This window comes from Pipistrellus hanaki (assembly GCF_964339955.1).
Source record: "Pipistrellus hanaki genome assembly, chromosome: 2".
Taxonomy (NCBI): domain Eukaryota; kingdom Metazoa; phylum Chordata; class Mammalia; order Chiroptera; family Vespertilionidae; genus Pipistrellus; species Pipistrellus hanaki.
In genome coordinates, this window is record NC_140504.1 from 53,591,757 (window position 1) to 53,611,895 (window position 20,139).

Sequence of the window (20,139 nt, forward strand, 5' to 3'; positions counted from 1 at the left end):
AGTATTTTTCTGACAACTCTTCCCCAAGTATTATGTTTAACTTCTGATATGTTTATTTTCCAGACCACATGTTTTGGTATTTGTAAAGTTACTTTGTGACACCTTTTATACTGTTATTTAGAAAGGTTGTATTTGTTTAAAGTTTGGTGGTGTGTTTTTTTTGTTTGTTTGTTTTTTTTAGCTACATTAATTTAACTGGCAAAAAAAAAGACTTCCTTTTAATTTGCATTTCTTTCATTACTTGTGAGATGATTGTTTATTAAAATTTTAGTTTTTCACCATTACATATTAAAGATAGCAACCCTCTTATCTGTTGATTTTCCCATTTTTTCATTGTTTTTATGCTTGAAAAGTCCTACACTATCCCAAAACCAGCTACTTACTGATATTTTCTTCTGTTTTATGATTTTTCTTTTATATTTACTCATTAAACCAACTGCAAAGTTTATTTTTATAACTAGGGTTAAGAGCGGATTTTTAAAAAAATGTTTTCAACTCCTTTATTCTAATACCAACTATTAAATAAGACTACCAATTATTGTAGGAGGAAAGGATTAATTTTATTATATACTTAATTCTTTATAAATATCTGCATTTGCTTTTGTACTTGTTATCTATTCTGTTCTTTGGTGGTTGATTCTTGAGCCAGCCACCTATTAATAATTTTAATCATGACAACTTTATGATTTTAATTTTGGTAGAGTAGCTCTTCTTTATATTTTATCTCCCTTACCTTTGTAAGCTGTTTGGTAGCTGAAGAGAGATTCTTTTTATCTTAGTATCTTATAATGCTTCATTAAGTATGTATTGGTTCATTGACTACCAGTTAGAGGGTTATCAGAGGACTTAAAATTCTGAGACCACTTCTTAATTTTTGGCCACTTGATATGTACCCATTCAAAGGCATTTTAATGTGCTGTAAGGATAGGAAAGTAAATAACTAAGACATTATTATGTCTTACTAAGTATGGTTTTAGTAGTTGAGAATGTGTACAATGAAACTGCTTTGATAATCATAGAAACTAATTATTACTAGCAGTGAATACTTTTTTACATACTAGGGACCCAGTACATAAAATTTGTGCACTGGAGGTGGGGAGTCCTTCAGCCCAACCTGCTCCCTCTTACATACTGGGAGCCCCACGGGGAACAAGCCTAAGCTGCAACCTGGCCTCCCTTTGTGGGAGGCAACTAGGCTGGTGGGAGGCAACTGGGCTGATCAGGGGAAGGCACCAGCCCCATCACCCCACTGCTGCAGCCACTGCCAATCACCACAGTCACTAAGGTGGTTTCATCAACACGGACTCCAGTCTCTTCACCAAGAAAAAAATGACAATTTTCTTTAGGCATTTTCAAGATGTGTCTTTCATAGGATATACATTTCTTTCTCTCTCTCTCTCTCTTTTTTTTTTTTTTTCTTTTATCCTCACCTGAGAATATGTTTCCACTGACTTTTAGAGAATGTGGAAGAGAAAGGGAAAGACGGAGAGCAACATCAAAGTGAGAGGAATACTTTGTTTGGTTGTCTCCTGCATGAGCCCCGACCTGGGCCCTGGCCAGAGAGAAGCTTGCAACCTAGGTACATGCCCTTGATCAGAATTGAACCCAGACCCTGCTGTCTGCAGGCCGAGGCATTATCCTCTGAGTCAAACTGGCTAGGGCAGGATATGACATTTCTTAGCCCTCCAGCAATGGACCTTCATTTTTTTCTCCAGAAGTGTGGTGGAAAAACCCTAGGTCACCTTTTTGGATTCTTATTACCCAAGTTACTAAGAATATTACCAGTGGCATACAGGAAGCTTAGCCATTGTGCAGTCAGAAAAGGTGTTTCCTCTATAGTTCACACCAGTGGAGGCCTGGGCAGGGACCCTCTAGCTCCCTCTGATCCCTGGCTCCGCCCCTGCCCAGGCTAAAAGCCTCTTCAGCAGGAGCAGACCCCCAGCTCCCTGCAGCCAACCACAGGGGGTCCGCTCCTGCCCAGACCTTACTTCACATTGACCTGAGTGCCAGGATGTTCCTGGGACACAGGCCCTGGGCACCTATGTATGCAAATTACCACCATGTTTTTTGGCAGTTAATTTGCATAGTCACTCTGATTAGCTATAGGCGTAGGGAAGGTACAGTCAATTTACATGTTTGCCTATTAGTAGGTAAGATATGAAGTTATTTGTTTCTAAAATTTTAAGGGGGGGGACATTAAGTTATTTCTTTGCCTTTTTCCTAAAATAAAGTTTTTGTAAAGATTTACTTATATTTGTTCGCATCACTAAGTAAAATTTTCAAACTTCTCATTTTAGGTAATTTTGAATTGCTCCGCTCTGCAGAGTTTATTGCATTTGTTGAGTAGCCCAAAGGAATCTATCAAAAAGGAAGCATGTTGGACAATATCAAATATCACAGCAGGAAACAGGGCCCAGATCCAGGTAATTTCATAGCATCTTTTTTTTTTTCTTTATATTTTTATGGATAAGTACGATTTTTTTGTGTCAGTTATTAAAATATACCAAGAGGCCTGATGCACAAAATTCATGCACAGGTCTCCAATTTGAGACCCCTCAAGGGATGACCGACTGCCCATGTAGGCCTGATAAACGGGCAGTCGGATATCCCTCTCACATTGCAGGACTGCTGGCTCCCACTGCTCACCTGCCTGCCTTCCTGATTACCCCTAACCGCTTCTGCCTGCAAGCCTGATCATCCTCTAACCACTCCTATGCCAGCCTGATTGATGTCTAACTGCTCCCCTGCCAGCCTGTTTGCCCCCAACTTCCCTTCTCTGCCGGCCTGGTCACCACTAACTGCCCTCCCCTGCAAGGTTGATCACCTCCAACTGCTCTCCCTTGCAGGCCTGGTCCCTCCCAACTGCCATCCCCTGCTGGTCATCTTGTGGTGGCCATCTTGTGTCCACATGGGGGCAGCCATCTTGTGTGTTGGAGTGATGATCAATCTGCATATTACTCTTTTATTAGATAGTAGAGAGGCCTGGTGCACGGGTGGGGCTGGCTGGTTTGCCCTGAAGGGTGTCCCGGATCAGGGTGGGGGTTCCCTTTGTGTGTGGGGCAGCTTGAACGAGGGGCCTGTGGTGGTTTGCAGGCTGGCCACACCCCCTGGCAACCCACACAGAGGCCCTGGTATCTGGAATTTATTTACATTCTACAATTGAAACTTTGTAGACTGGAGCAGAGCCAAGCCTCCGGCTCACTCGGTGGCTGGTAGTCATTTCTTTTGGGGTTTGTGTATCTTCTATAATTGAAACTTTGTAGCCTCAAGTGGAGGCCTGAGCCAGCCGGGGGGGGGGGGGGGCGGGGGGGGGCAAACCTAGCCTCCGTGGTTGCTGCCATTTCTGTTTGGATTTGTTTACCTTCTATAATTGAAACTTTGTAGCCTTGAGTGGAGGCTTAGGTTGGCAAGGGCAGATGGAAAGCTTGTCTTCTTACATTGCCAGAGAAACCCAAGCCTTCCTCCTGCTCTCTGTGGCTGAAGCTATCTTGGTTGGATTTATTTGCATACTTGCTCTGATTGGCTGGTGGGCGCGGCTTGTAGGTGTAGCAGAGTGATGGTGAATTTGCATATTACTCTTTTATTAGGTAGGATATTTTCATTATTGCCTTGGAGACTACTTACTGCCAACATTGTTCTCTTATTTGGTCAGTCTACATTTTATTTTTTCTATAAAACCTACTTTAAAGGAGATAGTCTTTTGAACTTATACTTGGGTCTTGGTATTTCTCTTTGCCTTTAATATTTGATGATATTCCAAGATAGTGTAATAGTGTCTTGTTTTCTTGCAGTTTTTTTGGACTTTATGCTGAACAGGTTATCTTTACTCTTGCCAAGTAAAATACTTATTTTTCTATTGGACTCATGTATTAGATTGCTTTAATTTCTCATGAACCTTTGGGTACTCATTTTCTTTAGCTGGTTATCTCTGCTTTCCTTTTATTCTTATACTAGGGGCCCAGTGCACCTTGAAAGGAACCATGGGCCATAGTGCTGCGGTGGGCACAGGGATGGGTCTTGGCCCTCCACTGTGGCCCCCAGTCCCCTGTCTGCTGGTAGCCCTGCTCTTGCTGCTGCCACTTGCACCTGCTGGCGGCTCAGAGCGATTGGGGCCGGCACCAGCAGTGGGTGCGAGTGGTAGCTGCTGCCCCGATCGCCCCTCAGGAGCAGGGGGAGGTAGAGAAGCCCTAGGGGCATTGGGGGCCAGCAGCTGCCGCTGGCACCCACTGATGGCGCCAAGCGATCAGGGCTGGTGCTGTGCGGCAGCTCCAGTGCCGGTAGCGGGTGTGAGTGGGGCTGGCACCAGCAGCAAGTGAAGTACCAGGTGGGACACGGTGCATGGTAACAGAATTTTCAGTAACCTCCAGAGGCTCGCTCCGATGACTGAGACCTGCGCCCCACCTTGGTCTGGTGTCCCCACTCACCTGCTCCACCTACTGCGGCTGACACCCACCATGTTCCGCACACAAACCCTGGTGGTCAGCTTACATCATAGCAACCGGTGGTTTGGTTCTTCCATTTGGTCTATTTGCATATTAGGGATGGATATATATATAATCAGTGGGAGAATAACTGAAGTGGAAGATTAGCAGTGGTCTAAAGTAGGCCATGAGAAAGGCTGGAACAACAATTTATGAGATTTTGAGCTGAGTGGAATCATAGAGGTCGTCTAATCCAGCATTCTTGTTTATAGATGAAACTGAGACTCAGAGAAATAAAATGGTTTGCTTCAGGGCATTTTGAGTAAATGATAGAACCAAGATTAAGTGTCTTTCTGCTAAACTTTTGCTTACTTCTCTCATTGGCGTAATATTTAGAAAAAGTTCTCGTCCAGGAAAGCATGGGTTAATCATCCCCTCACAGAATGCTGTCAGGGACTGACATTGGTAGCTTTTGCAGTTCATCGCTTACATACAAGGTGATTTCAACTGCAGTTGATTGCTTGCTGTGCACCAGACTGTTATGTAGCATTCAAGTTTTTTTTATGTAGGAAATGATATGAACCAATTTTAGTACTTGAGCTAAGGAGAAACATGAAGAAAATAATTTGAAGAACACTACTTTAGTATTAGTAGAGTAGAGGGATTGAGTAAAAGTACTCTGGTCAGCTAAAGGCTATTCTGGTAATCTAGATTGAGGTGGTGGCTTGGAACAGGATGGTGGCAGTGCTAAAGGAAATGAAAGGGTGGACCCAGAGCATTTAAATTAAAATGTAAAACATGTGGTGAATGATTGAATTTAGAATCAATATTAAGAGAGCCTTTGTGAATTTGACAGATTTGAAAGGAAACCTGGTATAGAGGCCAGATGATGTGTTTGAGGCGATTAGCAGATCTAATGTAAGCTGTTGGCCATTCTGGGTTGGGTCTCCTGTGAGAAGGGAGTTACAACCAGAGAGTTACAACACACATCAGGGTGGGTGCTATGAGAGAAATGAGAATAGCAGAGGAACAAAGAATTGAACTTTATTGTGGGTGGACCACGACAGGATAATAAAGTAAAAGAGAAAACTCATACTGGTAGGTAAAACTAAATTATAAGGTCACAGACTCCAGAGAGGGTGCTATTGATATCAAGTATGGCCAAAAAGTTAAGGATAATGAGTACTTAACTCCTTCCTATTTATTTTTAAAAGGTGGAGGGATATTATTAGTGAAACGACCTGAAAAGTTATAATTATGCCGAAACCGGTTTGACTCAGTGGATAGAACGTAGGCCTGCCGACTGAAAGGTTCGATTCCGGTCAAGGGCATGTACCTTGGTTGCGGGCACATCCCCAGTAAGGGGTGTGCAAGAGGCAGCTGATTGATGATTCTCTCTGATCAATATTTCTGACTTTCTATCCCTCTCTCTTCCTCTCTGTGGAAAATCAAAAATATATATATATTTTAAAAAGTTATAATTAGTATCATGAACACTTTAAAAATAAAACATATCTTATTGATTTTAGAGAGGGAGGAAGGGAGAGAGAGAGAGAGAGAGAAATATCGATTGGCTGCCTCAGGCATGCCTCCTACTGCAGTTTGAGCCCCAAAATTTAGGCATATGCCCTTTCTGGGAATCGAACTCGATACTTTTTGGTGCACAGGATGATGCTCTACTAACTGAGCTATAGCAGCCAGGGCATATTATTAACACTTATAAATTTTTTTAATTTTTTTTTAAAGAAGTAATCATATATATATATATATATATATATATATATATATATATATATATATATATAAAATTGATTTTGTACAGAGAGGAAGGGAGAGAGATAGAGAGTTAGAAACATCAATGAGAGAGAGTCATCGATCAGCTGCCTCTTGCACACTCCTACTGGGGGTATGCCCGCAACCAAGGTACATGCCCTTGACCGGAATCGAACCTGGGACCCTTCAGCCCCCAAGCCGACGCTCTATCCATTGAGCCAAACCGGTCCCGGCTACTCTTATAAATTTTTGTTAATTGCAGTTGACATTTAATATTTTATATTAGTTTCACATGTACACCATAGTGGTTAGACATTACAAATCTTATACTTTTTCTTCCCATTTAATTTTTCTTTAATTTCAGACTGTGATAGATGGCAACATTTTCCCAGCCCTCATTAGTATATTACAAACTGCTGAGTTTCGGACAAGGAAAGAAGCTGCTTGGGCCATCACAAATGCAACTTCTGGAGGATCAGCTGAACAGATCAAGTAAGTACTAGCCAGGGAGCATCTTATAAGTTAAAGAAAAATTTATTTTCTCTGCCATTTAAGTATATTCAGTTCTAGCCTCCTGGAAGATTATTCGTTTTATAATTAGGCACAAATAGATATTCATTCCTTACATCTTTCCCATGCCTTCTTGCAGAAACAAATTCTGGATGTGAGAAGTATGGCAAGGTTGATGTTTGAAGCAGAAATAACTATAGTGGTGGCTTTAGTGCATTCTGGAGCTACTTGATCAGAAACATCTAGAAAGTTATATGTAGAATCCTTAGAGTCCAGCATTAATAGTTAACTCTTGCTCTTTCAAGTTTAAATGGCTTAATTGGACCAGACTTGAAAGAGAGGTATATGGTAAAGTACCAAATTCATTGGAGGCAAGTGTCTCCTAAAGTACTATAGTATACAGTAAAGAGAGAGAGAGATTTGTATTAGCTTAAGACTAAATGGCCCCTTGGGTAGTAGCAGTTTATAATCTTAACTAGAGGTCCAGTGCATGAAATTCATGCATGGGTAGGTTTCCTAAGCCCAGCCAGTGATCATGGCTGATCAGGTTCCCTAGCTCTCCGCCTCCTCCTTCCCTCACTCCCTCGGCACCCTGCTTCCGCCACTGGTCATCTGCCATGTTCTGTGCCGCCCTCTGGTGGTCAGTGTATGTCATAGCAAGCAATCAAACTCTTGGTCAAACTCCTGAAGGGACAATTTGCATATTAGCCTTTTGTTATATAGTATTAGAGGCTTGGTGCATTGCATTCGTGCACTGGGGCGCGGGAGCATCCCTCGCCTCGCCTGTGCCCTCTCACAGTCCAGAATCCCTCGGGAGATGTCCAGTGGCTGTGGAGGGAGGAGAGGCTCCCTCCACCACCATATGCTGCGCTGCTCGCCAGCTGTGAGCCAGGCTCAGGGCTTCTGGCTGAGCATCGCTATCCCTGTGGGAACACCTTAACCACTAGGGGGCAGCTCCTGCAGTGAGTGTCTGCCCCCTGATGGTCAGTATGCATCATTGCAATCAGTCATTCTGCCATTCAGTCGATTTCCATATTAGCCTTTTATTACATAGGATGGCTAGAAAAGGCATTTGTATGGGTAGAAATCGTGAGAAAGAATGAAATCTTACCATTTGTGACAGTATGGATGGACCTAGAGGGTATTATACTAAGTGAAATAACTCAGGGAAAGACAAATACCATATGATTTCACTTATATGTGGAATCTAAAGAATAAACGAAACAGAAATAGAGTTATAGATACAGAGAACAGACTCAGGGTTGCCAGAAGGGAAGGAGGGGTGAGGACTGGGTGTGAAAGGCGAAGGGATTGAGAAGTATAAATGGGTAGTTACAAAATTGTCATGGGGATGAGATGTAAAATACAGGACAGTGAATATAGTCAGTAATATTGTAATAACTATGTATAGTGCCAGTTGGGTACTGGAAACACTGGGGAAACACTTTGTCAAGTATATCATTGTGCTGTATACTTGAAACTAATACAAAAAAAATATTGAATGTAAACTCTAATTTGAAAAAGAAAATGTGGACGGGAATTAATTCCTCAAAAGAATATATAATTAAATGCTAAATTATAGACATTGAATACCTCAGATAGAAGAAAGAATAGTGATGAAGAAAAAAATGAATCCTCAACTCTTAGCTTGACTTAACTTTTTTAAAAAAAATACATATATATAAATTTCAGAGAGGGAGAGGGAGGGAAAGAGAAATAGCAATGATGACAGAGGATCATTGATTGGCTGCCTCCTGCATGCCCCCTACTGGGGATCAAACCCACAACCTGAGCATGTGCCTTGACTGGAATCGAGCCTGAGACCCTTTAATCTGCAGGCTTATGCTCTATCCACTGAGCCAAACCAGCTAGGGCTGCCTTAACTTTCTTTATGGGAAATTCAGATGAGGGGAAGATGAGTGTTAAAGCATCCACCCCTTCCTCATATGTAGTATCAGGGAAACAGCTACCTCTCATATTGCTGCTTCGGCAGTTTAAATGTAGGCACAGAATCAATGCTAATTTTTATTGCTCTGTTGAAAACTTAAAAATGAAAAGGTAAAGTAATCCTAACATTTTAGAAATTGATCAGGTATGGAAGATAAGAAGTATTTACCTGAAATTGTAAAGTTTATAAATAGGTTAACACATGCAACAGCTATTTTGGTAAAATTCATCATAGATAGGTTATTAATGGAAGATTTTCAAGTGGTCTTGTATGAGGTTAGGTCTTGTTTTCAACTTTCAAGATTCTGGTTCTGTGGTATGGCAAGTCCTTGAATACCATTTTGTTTTAGCGTAGAAACTTAACTCTTGTTTATATAAATGAGCCTGTGGTAAAATTGGTTTTGGTATGTGTTGTTTCTCATAAAGTTGGACAATGTTGAGGCCTTAATGTATGTACCATGACTGCCAGTATGCCACCACCAGATGGCAGTCATGTGCAATACTACAGAAATTTGGAACAGTTAATAGTCAAGTTTTATGTTCAAATTCAGATTTGTAATTATTAATGGTCTCTTTATTGTATACCAAATCTGTTTTCTTAATCGAAGTGGTTAAACTGTACACATTTTTAAAACATTTCTAAAATACTGTGGTAGCTTTCATCAGAAAGTAGTTGGGATATTTTGCTCAGTTAGGAAAGAGAATGGCTGCTACCCTTTTTAAAATTTTGCATAGCAGTTTCTTATTAATTAGATGAAGTATTTTGTTAAAAATATTCTTATAAAAATATGATAGTCCAAATTATAGAAAATAGACTGGCTTTCTGATACAGATATCTGTGTGGCTTCCGCTCTTTCTTGTTGGGAAGACAAGATTTAGGTGGATTTCAATTATAAAAAACTAGAGTCCCAATGCACAAAATTCAAGCAGGCCTTCCTTCCCCCAACTGCTGACACCAGCTTTCCTCTGGCACCCAGGAGCTGGGCTTCCCTTGTAGCCCTGGCTTCTTCCAGGACATTCAGTCTAATTAGCAAATTACATTTTTATTATTATGGATATCTATAATTCTATGCTAAATGAACCAAATATAAGTAAACCACTATAGTGGTCTTTATTTACTAGTAGCCCAGTGCATGAAATTCGTGCACATTAAAGGGAATTAATTAGAGAGAATATTTTAATGTTGCTATTTGTCCTTTTTCTATATTAGAAGTGTCAGAGATGAAAGAAAATTAGTTAAATATATATGAAAATCTCCCTCCTGTCAGAGTCTGGGGCACACTGCGGGACCCAGAGTCAAGTCCTTGCCCACTCACACGCTTGCCTTGAAATTACGCCAGACCAAGACCTGGCCAGCCTGACCCCCATTGGGTGAGACCCAGACCCAACCAGTCCCACGCTGTGGGGCGCAGCCTCAGGTCCCCAGTCCGGCCTGGCACCACGCAGCCTCAGGTCCCTGCTGATAGATTGTTACGGCATCACGGCCAGTGTGATGGCCATTTGCATATTAGCCATTTATTATGATGATTTTAATGTATTTTTATTGATTCCAGAGAAGAGAGAGATAGAAACATCATTGATGAGAGAGAATCATTGATCGGCTACCTCCTGCACACCCCAAACTGGGGATTGAGTCCACAACTAGGCATGTACCCCAACGAGGAATCAAACAATGACGTCCTGGTTTATAGGTTGATGCTCAATTACTGAGCCATATTGGTGTATAGGTTTTTGTGTGAACATAAGTTTCTACCTCATTGGGAAAATACCTAGGAGTAAGATTGCCAGATTGTATAGAAAGCTTTGTAAAATATTGGCAAGCTGTCTTTCAAAGTGGTTTATCCTAATTTGCATTCTTACCAACAAACAAAAAAATGAGTTTCTGTTGCTCCACGTCCTTATCAGGATTTGGTATTGTCAGTGTTTTGGGTTTGAGCCATTGCAATAGGTCTGTAGTATCATTGTTTTTATTTATAGCCCCCTACTGTTATATATAGTGTGTTCCAAAAATATGTATACACACTTTAACAGCTGATTCTATTGCATTTTGAAAATGAAATGTATCTTAATAAGCACTGTCTATAATTATTCAATGTGTGTATATTTTTTGGGGGGATACCCTGTATATGAGTTGAACATCTTTTTATATGCTTATTTGCCATTGTATATCTTTGGGGGTGTATGTTCAGATCATTTGCCCATTTTTACATTGAGTTGATTTCTTTAATATTTAAGAGTTCTTTGTACAAAATAGAGTGGCCCATTGGGCATGTTGTGCTGGCTTTCACAGCAAGTGTGTCATATTTCAGAGGTGCAGTTACCTATAGAAACAAAACTATTCTATTGTATGGGTTGTGCATGTTCAGAGAAAGAGTATTCCAGTTCCTTGGAGTCCAGTAATTGTGGAAGGAAAAAAGAATGGAACTGATTGCTAGAGAACTTTCATTTATTTGTACTTTTTGTGTGTGGTAAGGTGTAGCATAAGGTTGAATGGATGCTCTTTTTTATTTCTGTAGTCAGGTTGAGGATGATCCTTCCATCACCCTAATAAGTTTTATTGAATTAAAAGCTTTGACAAAAGTACTCTTTTTATTACTTTAGGTACCTCGTAGAACTGGGTTGTATCAAGCCACTCTGTGATCTCCTCACAGTCATGGACTCTAAGATTGTACAGGTTGCCCTAAACGGCTTGGAAAATATCCTGAGGCTTGGAGAACAAGAAGCCAAAAGAAACGGCACTGGCATTAATCCTTACTGTGCTTTGATCGAAGAGGCTTATGGTAAGATAGAGTATTAAACAGATATCCTAAAGTTATTTTTTTTTCTCTTTGCTTTTCTGGCCTGTCCATATCTGTCATTAGCAAACACATAGAAAAAATTGTTTTCTTATGAATTATAATGTGTAGTAGGTAGAATTGGAAAAGAGTATGTATTGTAAATACGAAAGAAGCAAGTCCCCTTCATTTTAACCAGTTTTACACTAGGCTCTTAGGATCTTCCCAGTTTTCTGACTGCTTTTCCTTAACTAATCCATCTGAGGCTCAAGAACACCCATACCTACTGTATATGATGCCTGACTCCTTTGCTCTTGTAAGCTTGAGAGTTCTGATTTTGTATTGCACCTTCAGTTCCTGTATGCCTAAAGAGTTCCTGAGAGTTTCATCTTAGAGTCACTTGGTTTCCTCATTCTTCTATCTCAGTCTTTACTGTATTCTTAATCAGTGTACTAATGTACTTTAACCTTTTAAGTTGCCTAAGTGATTTTAATGCATGGTCTGGGTTAAAAACCACTGTTCTGGGGTTTATTCCTGAGATTGAAATTAGGGATCATGGGGGTACATTTATTTTTCAGATTTATAAGCTAATGCAGAATTGTTTTTCAAAATGATTTTAACAACTTATTTTTTTTAAAAACATGATTACAAAAGCTAAACCTATTTAGTATAAGGGGTTTTGAAATGTATAAAAAGAAAAATGTTCTTTATCTAAAGATGTTTCTCCACAGAGATAACTATTGTTACTTCTTTATTTCTATATATGTTAATATGGATATGTATATGAATATGTATTTTTTTCCATTTAGCAATATTATTTTTTCCTTTGATGTTAATATTTTATCAAGATCAGATGGGCTTGACCTCAATAAAGGGAATATGTTGGCTAATTGCTCTGGTCAGACTTCTAAGGTTAAGCAATAAAAACAGATTCTGACTGATTTAAGGATATTACACCTTCACTGTAATGATATTGAATAACTCAGTGTCTAGGTAGATAGAACTAGAGCCAAGAATTAATTTGGCCGTAGGTATAGTCCAGCAGGAACTCTTCTGCGACTTGCCCTTGGCACTGGATGATGTGGTAACTTATAGAAATTGCTGTTTCTGGGGTCTGACTGTTGTTTGTACATGCTTTTAAGATGTCAGTTTGTAATGTGCTGGTATTCAGATGTAATCCCCAGCAATACTGTCTATGCTATTACAAAGTACATATGAGATATAAGTGGAGAAGAGAGCCTCAAGAAAGGAGACATGTTGCAAAACATCGCTTCATTGGCATTTCTTATAGATGACAGATTTTCCCTTGTTCTTTATTCTAGGTCTGGATAAAATTGAGTTCTTACAGAGTCATGAAAACCAGGATATCTACCAGAAGGCCTTTGATCTTATTGAGCATTACTTCGGTACCGAGGATGAGGACAGCAGCATTGCACCCCAGGTTGACCTTAGCCAGCAGCAGTACATCTTCCAGCAGTGTGAGGCTCCTATGGAAGGTTTCCAGCTTTGAGGCAATACACTGCGTTCATGTTCCTGTGTCAGACCAGGCTACCTAGTCACGTCCTCTTGTGGAGCCCAAGTCCTCATGGAGCTGACTTCTCAAATGTTTTCCATAATACTGTTTGCGCTCATTTGCTTGCCTTGCGCACCTGCTCTCTCACACACATCTGGAAAACCTCTGGCTCTCTGTGGTGGAATATTCTTCTAAGGAAAGAGTAACCAGGACGGCCCACTCTTAAGGAAAATCCCTAGGCTTTGGAGATCTGCACTTCTATTATAAGAGTCATGGAAATATACACATATTCATGTGGCTTTCTTATTTTGTGGCAGAAAAAAAGAGGACTCCTTCTTATTCCCTTTTAAGTGGGAAAAAATACTGACATTAAAATGATAAGACTAAAACTTTATCTTGAATTTCACACAATTACTTGCAACAAGGGAGATGTTTAGACCTGTTGTGTACTTCAGAGTACTTCTCATGCGTTCTTCCACAGTGAACCCTGGTGGCTTTTGCTAGCCAAATTTGCATTAATTCTTTCTGAGATTGGATGGTTTTCTTTCCTCTAATGGCGCCATTCTTCACAGATATTAAAGTTAAACCATCTGCTCTCTCACCTTCAGCCTTCAGTGAATATGCTTTCTAGTTGTCAGGAATGCTGAAGAATTAACACTGATTCTCTCATGTGATACTGGTTTGAAGATTTCCTTAGAGCAGAAAGCAGAGGGGCACATATTAATATGTATGGCTATTGCTTCTCTTTGGTCTTCTGTGTCTTAGGATTTGAAAGTGGTTCAGTTCTAATGCTGGTTGAAGATTTAGAATCCTTAGTAATTTAAACTATATTCTGTAATTCAATAACAAAATTAAAAAAAAACAAAAAAACAAAAAACACCCTCCAATTTTCCCAACTTCACCAGTGTGATTAGAGGCTGTGTTTCTGCATTTAAACAGATGTTTCAGGCTTTGTGGTCCTGATAAGGTCCTCATTAAATTGTAAAGTTCACCCTAGGTGCTTTTCCCCTCTGTGACTGGCAGAGAACACGTACTTTTAAAGGTTACTTCGGGACTTTTTTTTTTCCTTAATTGGGTGCAGCTTGATTCTAATGTATTCATGCTGCATATATGAATATATGTTCCTTTAATGTAGCATCCTTATCTTGAACAAATAACTATCTTCTCAACATGACCTATTTAATCCAAATAAGGGCAGTGATCATTTTCTTATAACCTCATTATTCCCTCCCTAATAATTTCATCTCCTGCTAGTTAGTATAGCCCAGTCAAGTTGCCCTTCCCCTTGTCATAAAATAAAAAGTTTCTACCTTCTGGCTCATTTAATGATGACTGCAATCTGTACCTGCAAAAGGCGCTTCCAGTACTGTCTTCAGTGATCTACATTTGAGCTTGGACTGGAACGAAAAAATAGGTTTAATTGCCAAGAGAACTGCAACTGAACATACGACTTCTTGGTGCTAGTTGGCCATCTTGACTCAATGTTGGGACACACTATCAGAGAAGATTTATATTTGTTAATGTGCTATTCAAAATGAATTCTGAAGGAAAAGTTGCTCATTTCTGTTTTAGAGAATATCCTTTTAATCCTCTTTAATGTTGTCCTCTTCTAGAATTCATTTTAACCCATAGTGTAAGTATTTGGAAGTTCCCCTGACAAGCTATTTATACATCTCTGGTAAATCCTGCTGATTGTTAGGGATATTCAGAGCTTTCGTACCTCAACATGTTGTCATTTAAGCAGTCAACTTATGTGACCTGATTTAGATTTTTAAAAAATCCACTTCATTTAAAGTAGAAAGGTAACAAAAACAATGGACATTTCAGCCAAGCCTGTGACACTGTCTTCACATCTAGCTTGTAGTTGTGTCTGTGCTCTGGATGGATACCGCCTGATGTTTGTCTGTCATTGATGGAGCAGCCACTGCAAAACTAGTCAACTCTCATTTATAACTGTTAATTTTTCTAGTGCTGCTTTGGGCTGAAAGGACATTTTAATTTACTGCACTTGACCTGTAAAAGACTTTGATTCTTTGTAATTTTAGGGACAAGTTAGGTGGTTAATTTAAAGGAAAACTTTCAGTGTTGCCTTGACATCACTTAAAATATAACTTCTTTCAGAAGGATAATAGAAGCACTGATTCATAGTAAAAATCTTGGTTTTAGCTTTGACTTTTTTTGTGTGTGGCTGAGTTTTTAAATATTGTAAATTACTGGTAACATCATTTCTGTAGGATGTTTAAATTATGTACCTTCTATTGAATAATTTTAATAGTTTTTTAGTTCGTGTTGATAAACCAATTTGAATGGATAGTATATATAAAGCACACAAAGTTGTTTCTCCAAGTTAGAAAAGCATACGTTGGAAACTTTTGCTAGCAATTGCAGGTGTCTCAATGAATGAATTAAAACAAAGTCCACTCAACTAATGTGGTTTATTTTCTATTTAAAAGAGGAATGTGTCTTGCACCTGTCCTAGAAGTTCATGAGCCGTGATATATGAGCTAAATTTTTTTTAGAATAAAATAATATTTTTAAATATAAAAATTGGAATTGAAAATAATTGAAATATAAATAATTGAAATATAAAAGTTAAATCTGAGCATAACTAGGAGAACCGAGAAAGCAGCCTTTTTGTTTTGTTTTGTTTTTTGTAATAGAAACGACATTTCAGGAGGTAATTAAGACATACATATTTTTAGTTCTCCGCCTGACAGATTCTGTTAATTTACTTTCCATATATTAGATATACCCTATCACTAAGATATTACTCATTACAAAAGCATGTTAATTTCAACACAGGAGAAAACTTCTGTGGTTTTATATACTGATAAGGGAGAAAGTGGCTTGATCATCTCTTCCCCTTTTCCTTTTCTCCTCCAAACTTTCAAAGTGTAGTCTTTGTAATAAGAACTTCGGTTGGGGGGAAAAATTATTGAGAAGATCTGGGAGTTAAAGGGACCTTATAGCTGAAAGGACCAGAAAGTAGATATGATTAGTTTGGGAAATACTGGGAAAGTTAAAGATGATTGATATGAAGAGTAGTGAGATTTAGAAAATGGAGTTTTCCATCAAACACATTAACCCATATTCTTGTCTCTGTATAGTTACTTTTGTCAGTTGTACTGATTTTTAAAACTATATTACCCTAAGATTGTTTCTTCCATCTGCCATATAAAACTGGGTTGCTTTCATCATCACAGACATAAACATTGATAATTATCCCACATAAATCTGAATTATTCCAGATTGATGCTGATTTTGTGTAGGAAAAGAGCTTATTTTATAAACCAGACTTCCCCATCTAGATCTTATCTTGCACATGGCTACCCCACCACCGGCAACTTTGAATTTACTTATCTAGTGTTGAATAAATGTTTTAGTGATTTCATCCCCCAATTTGGGGTTGCATTATGAAGGTATACCTCAGGTTGAAGGATTTTTCTTTCTTGCTGATTAGTTTTGTGAACATTTTTGTATTAATAAGTCATAGCTGGGGCTTTGGTCTTGGGGCTTTCCATACTGGGTGAAGCAGAAACAGATTTACAGTGTGAGTACATGAAAGTTTTTTGTATAATCTGTTAGTTACTGTATTTTCCATATGAACAACTTTTGCCCCACCCTGTGAAGGATTAGAAAATTGTGATGTCTAAGGATGATGTTCAGTAAAGAAAAGAGTTCTACTTTTAGGAAGGGGCATTGTTTTCCATATAAGATATTAGAGGCCCAATGCATGAAATTCATGCAAGGAGCTCGGTCCTCGTTGCCCAGGAAGGTCGTCCAGACTATTGTTTCGCTGTTTGGTCTAATTAGTATATTATCTATTATATAGGATATGCTACCTCCTACATTCTAAACTTTGCTCATTTGTAGTAATAGGTATAAGCCTACACATGGGAAACTCAAAGGCATTTTATTATGAGGTGAGCAGTGTGTGTGTGTGTGTGTGTGTGTGTGTGTGTGTGTGTGTGTAAATATTTGGGCTGTGTTTTCTTATCAAAGGTTATATATAGCCTAGCTGGCTTGGCTCAGTGGTTGAGCGTCAACCTAAGAACCAGGAGGTCATAATTCAGTTCCTGGTTAGTGCATATGCCTGGGTTGCAAGCTTGATCCCTGGTGTGGGACATATAGGAGGAAGCTAATCAATGATGCTCTCTCATTGATGTTTCTATTTCTCTCTCTCTGAAATCAATTTTAAAAATACTTAGAAAAGGTATATATAAAAGTAATTGAATGCCAGATGTGGCACTAATTCAGTAAATCTAGTCCAACATAGGGAATATTCTGTGTTTTAATGCCAGAAAAGGATGGGCAATAACTAGGTACCAGGGCATCAGAATAATAATGTGATAGAATCAAATAATATTAAATGCTAATTTTAACATCCAATTGCTATTGGGCAAAAATGTATCTGGAAATTTGGGGTAAGAACAACATTACAGGTAGCTGAAGTTCCATCCTTTCTCAACTAAGGAGAGATGAGTCCCCATGTGTTTTCCCATGAGTCAAATAAAGATTACTATTTCAGCTTCTGTTGTTTCCCAAGTGCTTGGCTAAGGGTTTTCACTTGTTCTCTTTTAATTCTCCCACTGCTCTTTAATGTGGGTAATTGTCACTCTGTTATAGATGACAAAATCAAGACTTAGGAGGATTTACTTTGCCCAAGGTCACAACCACTAGATGCTGTTTGTCCAAAGATGGGGAAGAGTCTTGCAGGCTTTATGTCCAAGAAAGCAGTCATGGAGGTGTTCTGAGCCAGGAACTCCCAGAATCAGACATGTCAGCCACAGCTGGGCCAGCTTTTATTTTTGTTGGGCCATTCTGAATCTTCCTCAGCAGCAGCATTCCTAAAAGTGACTGCATCAGGTATAAGTTATTTTAAGGTTATGTATTCTGGTGTGTAGATCCTCAGCCCAAACTTTCCCCTCTGTGGTGCTAAAATTGTGTATAACCCGACCAATAAAACAACAAATTTAAAAATAATATGCAAATGATTTTAAGTTTAGTAGCATAGTGGCTAAACTCAGAAGCATGTTTCCATTCAACAACTCAAATGTACAAGGTATTAACACAGAACGTAAGGTTTTGAAATGAAGAATCCTGCCTTAGAAAGCAGTGCCATCCGTGGATATAAATATAACACAGCTAACTTCCTAAGGGAGTATCCTCCCAAGGAATGTAAAAATCACTTTTTAATGTATGCTGTTACGTTCTGCTTACCTCGTCATTTTGACCACTCTTAGGTCCTTTTTCAAAGTTTTCTTACACTTTGGAATGGTTCTAATGATTCTTTTTACTTGAATATTGTATGTCAGGCCATGGATGAGCGCCTTGCACTTAGTAGACTTTAATAAACACTAAGTGATTGAAGGAATATGCATCGATATGGTATTAGTAAAGGGCATTTGGTTACCAAAAAGTTCAAAGGAATTCATTTATGCTGTTTGAGATCAAGATTAATAACTCGTAAAGCTATTGTCTTAAAATGTATTTTATACGTAGTATAAATGCACTTTCAGGAGACAATTTGATCTGAAGTTTACAAAAGTAAATGTATCACAGGTTTGTTATATAAAAACAACCTATGCCTTCTGAGAGAAGTTAATGGGTATATTTTACAGGATAGTTAATTACAAAGTCAACCCCGTGTGTTATGTATACTAAAAATAGCTCACCTGTCTCTTCTGGCATAATCTAGGGTTAAAACTTTTGACTAATTATATCCAATTGACGTGGAAATTGATGGTTGCCCTACACTAGTAAATAGGGATTTTTTATTACATATTAAATGTACTGCTGCATGAGAACATTATCCATTCCTCCAATTTAAGTGACAGATCAGTAGAAACAGAAAAATGGTGTATTTCTTGATCCCATGATCGCTTCTCTATTATTTTTGAGAGACTCCACTGGACAGTTGTTTTGTTTTTCTTTTTCTGAAAACAAAACAAATTCATAAAGCAAAATATAGCCTTAACTCCTGCAGACTACCCTGTCATCTATAGTACAAAATTGTTGGGTTTACAAGTTTATTGTAATCAGCTTAGATGGTTGCCCTTATTTCATTTGCAATTTTGAAAGAGCCTTGTTTTAGAAAAAAAAAAAATAATAAGTGGTCATTTTTGTGATGTTGAATGTTTTTGCAAAGAATAAAATTACTCTTTAAATTCCTTTTTCTTTCCCACTTACACCGAGGAAGCCAGAGGAGTCCACCGGGTGGGTGTCCACATGTGGTTCACTTCCCTACCAAAACCACTTGGACCCAGCGTTATTTAGAGTGATGGGGAGGGAGAAAATAGAAACTCAGAAGACCATAGTGGTGGGAACAGAATAGAACAAGAGAGATCTTGGCAGGTGTAAAATACCATGGGAAGAGTGCAGAACTTTCCAAGATTAAATTATGATTATGAGGAGAGCACTCTTGAGAAGTCAGCAGTGGCAGGTTTTTCTGGGGGCAGTCCCGGTTTTTAGATCAATTAACACCTGTTAATTATTTTAGTGTCTCCTTTCATTTTAAAAAGTCTCAGTTTAGATAAGTTATATGGCCAGCCCATATTTAAACCCAAGTAGATTTTCATATGTTTAAATTGCTGGTGGTCAAAAGCAACAGTAGGTACATAGTCCTATTCAGCTTGATTTTTGAGTATTGAATTTGGTAATCAGAATTACCATAAAACAAGTCAGTTAAGATGACCCTTAATATAGGAAATCATTCCCAGGCCATGTTTAGGTCTGACACACACACACAAAAAAATGTTTTTAACTAAAAGAACCAAAACCTCAGAAACCTGCCCGTTTGGTGTTGCTCAAGAGTTGAGCACCAACCCAGTAACCAAGAAGTCACTGGTTTGATTCCCAGTCAGAGCGCATGCCAGGGTTACAGGCTCAATCCCTAGTAAGGGGCATGCAGGAGGCAGTCCATCTATATTTCTATCTCTATTTCTCTCCTTTCTCTAAAAAGGCAATAGAAACATATTAAAAAAAACAAAACAGCCTTAGCTGGTTTGGCTCAGTGGATAGAGCATCAACCTGCATACTGAAGCGTCCTGGGTTCAATTCTGGTCAAGGGCACATGCCCAGGTTGTGGGCTTGATCTCCATTAGGGGGCATGCAGGCAGCAACAAACTGATTCTCATCATGGATGTTTCCATCTCTCCCTCTTCCTCTGAAATCAAAAACATATTTACCCTATATAATAAAG

The 20,139-nt window shown here is 38.9% G+C and overlaps 1 protein-coding gene across 2 annotated transcripts in view; it reads left to right on the forward strand.

The window, feature by feature from the left end:
* The window catches only part of KPNA1 (karyopherin subunit alpha 1), a 69,880-nt gene extending 53,253 nt beyond the window's left edge, over positions 1 to 16,627 (forward strand). For both annotated transcript variants that reach the window (XM_084871648.1, XM_084871649.1), the window contains 4 exons: positions 2,298 to 2,423; positions 6,559 to 6,686; positions 11,253 to 11,431; positions 12,748 to 16,627. In XM_084871648.1, the coding sequence (XP_084727774.1) occupies positions 2,298 to 2,423; positions 6,559 to 6,686; positions 11,253 to 11,431; positions 12,748 to 12,935 (621 nt within the window). In that variant the 3' untranslated portion in view covers positions 12,936 to 16,627. The remainder of the gene's footprint in view (positions 1 to 2,297; positions 2,424 to 6,558; positions 6,687 to 11,252; positions 11,432 to 12,747) is intronic.
* The last annotated feature ends 3,512 nt before the right edge of the window (positions 16,628 to 20,139 follow it).